Here is a 6,000-nt window from a genome sequence, read left to right on the forward strand (position 1 = left end):
AGCGTAAACGTGTGCTAAAGTGTCCTCTAGGAGCATAAACGTGTGTTAAAGTGTCCTCTAGGAGCATAAACGTGTGCTAAAGTGTCCTCTAGGAGCATAAACATGTGCTAAAGTGTCCTCTAGGAGCATAAACGTGTGCTAAAGTGTCCTCTAGGAGCATAAACGTGTGCTAAAGTGTCCTCTAGGAGCGTAAACGTGTGTTAAAGTGTCCTCTAGGAGCATAAACGTGTGCTAAAGTGTCCTCTAGGAGCATAAACGTGTGTTAAAGTGTCCTCTAGGAGCGTAAACGTGTGCTAAAGTGTCCTCTAGGAGCGTAAACGTGTGTTAAAGTGTCCTCTAGGAGCATAAACGTGTGTTAAAGGTTCCTCTAGGAGCATAAACGTGTGTTAAAGTGTCCTCTAGGAGCATAAACGTGTGCTAAAGTGTCCTCTAGGAGAATAAACGTGTGCTAAAGTGTCCTCTAGGAGCATAAACGTGTGCTAAAGTGTCCTCTAGGAGCATAAACGTGTGTTAAAGTGTCCTCTAGGAGCATAAACGTGTGTTAAAGTGTCCTCTAGGAGCCTAAACGTGTGCTAAAGTGTCCTCTAGGAGCATTAACGTGTGTTAAAGTGTCCTCTAGGAGCATAAACGTGTGTTAAAGTGTCCTCTAGGAGCCTAAATGTGTGCTAAAGTGTCCTCTAGGAGCATAAACGTGTGTTAAAGTGTCCTCTAGGAGCATAAACGTGTGTTTAAGTGTCCGCTAGGAGCCTAAACGTGTGTTAAAGTGTCCTCTAGGAGCATAAACGTGTGCTAAAGTGTCCTCTAGGAGCGTAAACGTGTGTAAAAGTGTCCTCTAAGAGCGTAAACGTGTCAGAACTAGTCCCAAATGTAAAGTGAGTAACGTTCGTCACCTTTCAGCAGCAGCTGCCTGGAAACATTCGACACAGGGTACGAAATAATCTGGTACGGGACAAAAGGGGGAAGACACGGATGAAGGGAACCACAGGTGGAGACAAGCAGGGATCAGGGGAGGACGTCAGACCGGTGACACAAGAGGAAGGGCAGGTGACCTGGAACGAGAGGAGAGTTACCTTTCAAAATAAAACAGGAAATGCACAAAGACGGGACAGACGTCACCGCGGCGTGACACCGGCTTCAAATGAAGACGACACTTTGATCGTAACTCTAAGTTTTTATTGATCGCAGTTAATCACAACAGTTACTGGAAGAATGAATCTTAAAATAAACAGAATTAAATCAGATTTGACAGAAACAGCAGTGACAGATGCACGTGTTCAGATGTTATCACTCGTTCATCATAAAGGTCAGAAGGAGCCGTCGTCATCGAGTCAGAAGGTTGTTTTGACCCTGGGTTGATTTGTGTTGGATTTGACACCTTTAAGGTTCTGGGAGTTCAGTTCTCAGTTCAAACTGAACCAACGTTACTTGTTTACGTTCAAGCAACAAAACAAAGAGGTGAGTTTAAGGAAAGATCGTGGTTTGGGTTAAAACATCGTGGCGTTTGATCGGAACTTAAGGTGCAAACGCTAACCCGCCTAAGGTTGACCCGAACACGGGTCTCCTGGTGAGAGTCTGGGGTTAGTTTGACCGATGCATCCATGCCGACCGGTGCTACACCAGGATGTTGCGTGCGGTGCTTAACATCAGCAAGAACGCACATGTAACCAACATGATCCTGTACGAGGGAACCGTTGGTCTCCTTTACGTCGGTTTGCTCCCGTTTCTCATTCGTTCAGGTTTTTTGCTCCGTCTGAATTGTTGTTAATTATTGTTTCTTTGTTTCTCTCCGTAGTTTCCCGCGTTCCTGTTTCCCTCGACCGTCTCGTCTTAGTATCCCTGTACTTGTTCCCGTTTGTTGTTTATATTAAATATTTGTTTGTACTTTAACCTCGTGTCTGTGTTTGCATGTGGGTCCAGTCCCCTTGTGTTATTTCCTCGCAGCGTTCATGACAAATATTTAATCTTCGTTTGACTTCATGTGTCACTAATATCAACCTGTTAGCCAGCTAGCTAGCTGTAGTATCTGCTCAGCTAACTAGCATACTAGCGTCCTCCAACAGAAGCGCTAGTTTGATGGTTGAACAGCGTCTGTTTGTGCAACTTTTCAGAAACTAAACATTCACACCTTCGTCACGTCGTGACAGTAGCAGGGTTCGGATTTTAACCCTTCGAGTCGGGCTGGCTGACAGCACGCTGTACGAACGCGTTCTTGTTACCCGAGCCCGGAAAAATCCAATTAGCATGCTAGCTAAATTAGCAACCCATGAAAAACCCTCACCCACACTTCACCAACAGAACAAACAATCATAAAATAACAAACACTGACGGATATTAACTGAGAACGAAGCCACGTGTAACAAATAAGGAGGCTAATTTTTGAATATAGCATGCTAAGCATTAGCTAGCTAACGTATTATGTATATATTCTGCTTTAATCGTCCCCAGAGCATCGTTGTGTTACCGAATTTTGCCACATTATAATTTTAACAGTTAAACATAAACATCTTTTGGGACTTTGACTTTATTTTACGTCGTAAACTTATTTTGATGTCGTAAATCGTGATGTGGACTGAACATGTTCGGCTTTAGCATCAAAGTAACAAACAGCAAATACATCTTTTCACTTAAGCTGTAAAACATTTAGATTTCTTTAGTTTGTCCGCTCAGAGGCGTCAGAGCTTGCTCTCGAGAGTCACGTTGTCTTTTTCTTGACCAATCGCGTCGCTGCTTGGAGTCGTGGCTCCGCCTTCTGCGTCGTCTGCTGAGATTAAAACAAAAGTGTTGATACAAATCTGATCTTTCTGACGTTAATGAAGTAAACATGAAGGTTTTAAAGAGAACAATGTGTGTGTGTGTGTGTGAGAACTGACCTTTGACCTGTCGTGCCAGGAGGCGCGGTCCCGCCAGCCCGATTCCCAGCGCTCCAATGGGAGCCGTGGTCAGGATGGCTAACACGGCTAACGTTAGCACGTCCAGACCGAACTTCACCAGGGTCTCATCGCCCTCCTCCCGCGCCAGGTCCAACGCCTTGGAGCCGATGGCAGCCTGACACAGAGAGACACACACTGATTTCAACGCATACGTCTTTTAGGAGATGGAAGTCGTCACTGGGGAGGTTCTGGAGGTCGTCGGGGTAAAATTAGACGCTTTTATCGGTCGACACTGAGCGTCAGACGAAAAGTACGGGAAGTGACAGAGCCTCCACCTCTGCGGCGGCGCCCCCTCCACTCTGAGGTGATTAAAGGGGAGCTGTCACCTTTTCTCCAGCCGTCACAAACCTTTCCCTCATGAACAGGACTCAGTTATTTACCTCCATCACTGATTAACTCACGTACTTAATGTTAGCATTGTGTTCGTCAGGTCGCCGTAGTTACAGCAACGTAGGCTCTGTTTCACAATAACAAACATGGAGTTCATTCACTGTGCCTCCTCAGAACCTTCTGATGGTGATGTTGGTTATGCTCACACACAACGGGTTCTTTGGGACACTCTAGACGACCCTTTTAGGGCGCCCTCCCACTGAGCCTCCGTCCCGTGCCCTGTGCTTTAGGGTCCTTGTCCCCCCCTCCAGGCCCGTTTGTACTCACACTACCTGGGCCTCGGAGAATGCTTCTTGCTGCCTATACGTCATCACGCCGTAACACGTCACACGCATTGATGACGTCATGGCGATGCGTGGCTTTGTTTCCAGATCTTTCCGTAGACCTCGGAGTTTTTGTGCGTCTTGTCGACTGTTTTTGAATCTTTTCATCGACCAAATCTGCAGTAAACACTCCACCTCCGCATCACACCAACGTGAACCTTTCACCGCCATTGTTTGAAATGTCCGCGCATGGTCCCTCCTTCTTTTTTCTACGTCCCAACAGGCGCACAGGAAATGACCTCAGAACCGCCGTAGGCCTCGTGCTCGTACACGTGCGCACGCTCGTGCTCGTACATGTGCAAACGTGCTTTACTAAAGCCCACCTCTCCCAAACGGGCCGTGGACGGCAAGCGTGCCGCTCCTAGACGTGGTACGGTTTCACTCACACTGATCAAAGGAACCAGACTTTAGCCGTGAAACCTGTTTTGGCCCGGTACAGAGGCACAGTGTGAGTGCGCCCTAAGTGGACCTTCATTATTCACTGTTATCTACGCTCTCGTGGTCGGTGATCGGGTTCTCAAACACACAGACCTGCACGGTGGCTTTGGGGAGCCAGGCCACAGCGATGAAGATCTTCTCCCTCAGGTTGAATCCTCCGAAGTGAACCAGCAGGAAGGTGACGAGCAGACGGACCACCAGGCCCACAGCGATACAGGCCAGACCCAGACCTGCGCACAGAGACACCGACAGGACCGCGTGTGTTTAAAAGCCACCGCACCAGCGCACGGTCGTTCAGCAGCTCACATATCTGAGTACGGCTCCTACCGACGGTGCTCGGAGAGAGGTTGGCGATGGTGATCTCCGCTCCGATCAGACCGAAGAGGAGCGGCTGGAACACGTCCCATGACCGGCCCACCATGGCGGCCACCGGCGCCTGGAGGTAAAGAAGACCGTTAAACTGAACAGGTGACACACGTCCAGTCTTATACACACGAGCTGGTCTGAGTCCAGGTGTTTAGTCCAGATAAAAGGGTTCTGGTGTGTAAACAGGTCTGAGTCCAGGTGTTTAGTCCAGATTAAAGGGTTCTGGTGTGTAAACGGGTCTGAGTCCAGGTGTTTAGTCCAGATAAAAGGGTTCTGGTGTGTAAACGGGTCTGAGTCCAGGTGTTTAGTCCAGATTAAAGGGTTCTGGTGTGTAAACAGGTCTGAGTCCAGGTGTTTAGTCCAGATTAAAGGGTTCTGGTGTGTAAACAAGTCTGAGTCCAGGTGTTTAGTCCAGATTAAAGGGTTCTGGTGTGTGTAAACAGGTCTGAGTCCAGGTGTTTAGTCCAGATTAAAGGGTTCTGGTGTGTAAACAGGTCTGAGTCCAGGTGTTTAGTCAAGATTAAAGGGTTCTGGTGTGAAACAGGTCTGAGTCCAGGTGTTTAGTCCAGATTAAAGGGTTGTGGTGTGTGTAAACAGGTCTGAGTCCAGGTGTTTAGTCCAGATTAAAGGGTTGTGGTGTGTGTAAACAGGTCTGAGTCCAGGTGTTTAGTCCAGATTAAAGGGTTCTGGTGTGTAAACGGGTCTGAGTCCAGGTGTTTAGTCCAGATTAAAGGGTTCTGGTGTGTAAACAGGTCTGAGCCCAGGTGTTTAGTCCAGATTAAAGGGTTGTGGTGTGTGTAAACAGGTCTGAGTCCAGGTGTTTAGTCCAGATTAAAGGGTTGTGGTGTGTGTAAACAGGTCTGAGTCCAGGTGTTTAGTCCAGATTAAAGGGTTCTGGTGTGTAAACGGGTCTGTGTTTAGTCCAGATTAAAGGGTTCTGGTGTGTGTAAACAGGTCTGAGTCCAGGTGTTTAGTCCAGATTAAAGGGTTCTGGTGTGTGTTACCTTGTCGGTCTTCCAGCCCAGAGCAGCCAGGAAGGCCAGCACCAGCGTGCTGAGACCACCTGCTCCGGCAAAACCAATCACGTGACTGAAGAAGACCGAAAATATGGACAGACCCAACAACATGGTGGACCTGCGCAAGACCAGGTCCTCCTGCAGGGACACGGACAGGACGACTCAAGAGGTACACTTTAGAACTAAGATAGGTTTAGCAATGCTGCGGGCAACTTTAGCAACGTCGAGGACAACTTTAGCAACATCGAGGACAACTTTAGCAACATCGAGGACAACTTTAGCAACATCGAGGACAACTTTAGCAACATCGAGGACAACTTTAGCAACGTCGAGGACAACTTTAGCAACATCGAGGACAACTTTAGCAACATCGGGGACAACTTAAGCAACAGTGAGGACAACTTTAGCAACATCGAGGACAACTTTAGCAACATCAAGGACAACTTTAGCAACATCGAGGACAACTTTAGCAACATCGAGGACAACTTTAGCAACATTTAAGACAACTTTAGCAACATTGAGGACAACTTTAGCAAC

At 47.6% G+C, this 6,000-nt stretch overlaps 1 protein-coding gene across 1 annotated transcript in view; it reads right to left on the bottom strand.

Moving 5' to 3' along the window:
* Nucleotides 1-2,400: 2,400 nt before the first annotated feature.
* LOC310964296 (sodium/hydrogen exchanger 9B2-like) overlaps nucleotides 2,401-6,000 on the bottom strand; it is a 10,261-nt gene continuing 6,661 nt past the window's right edge. Inside the window, exons 10-14 of the mRNA XM_083937369.1 lie at nucleotides 5,452-5,601; nucleotides 4,409-4,517; nucleotides 4,175-4,311; nucleotides 2,871-3,045; nucleotides 2,401-2,761 (exon numbers count right to left, since the gene is read on the bottom strand). Coding sequence (XP_083793495.1) covers nucleotides 2,673-2,761; nucleotides 2,871-3,045; nucleotides 4,175-4,311; nucleotides 4,409-4,517; nucleotides 5,452-5,601 — 660 coding nt within the window. The 3' untranslated portion in view covers nucleotides 2,401-2,672. The remainder of the gene's footprint in view (nucleotides 2,762-2,870; nucleotides 3,046-4,174; nucleotides 4,312-4,408; nucleotides 4,518-5,451; nucleotides 5,602-6,000) is intronic.

The sequence above is a fragment of the Echiichthys vipera genome, assembly GCF_963691815.1.
Source record: "Echiichthys vipera genome assembly, chromosome: 22".
NCBI classification, from domain to species: domain Eukaryota; kingdom Metazoa; phylum Chordata; class Actinopteri; order Perciformes; family Trachinidae; genus Echiichthys; species Echiichthys vipera.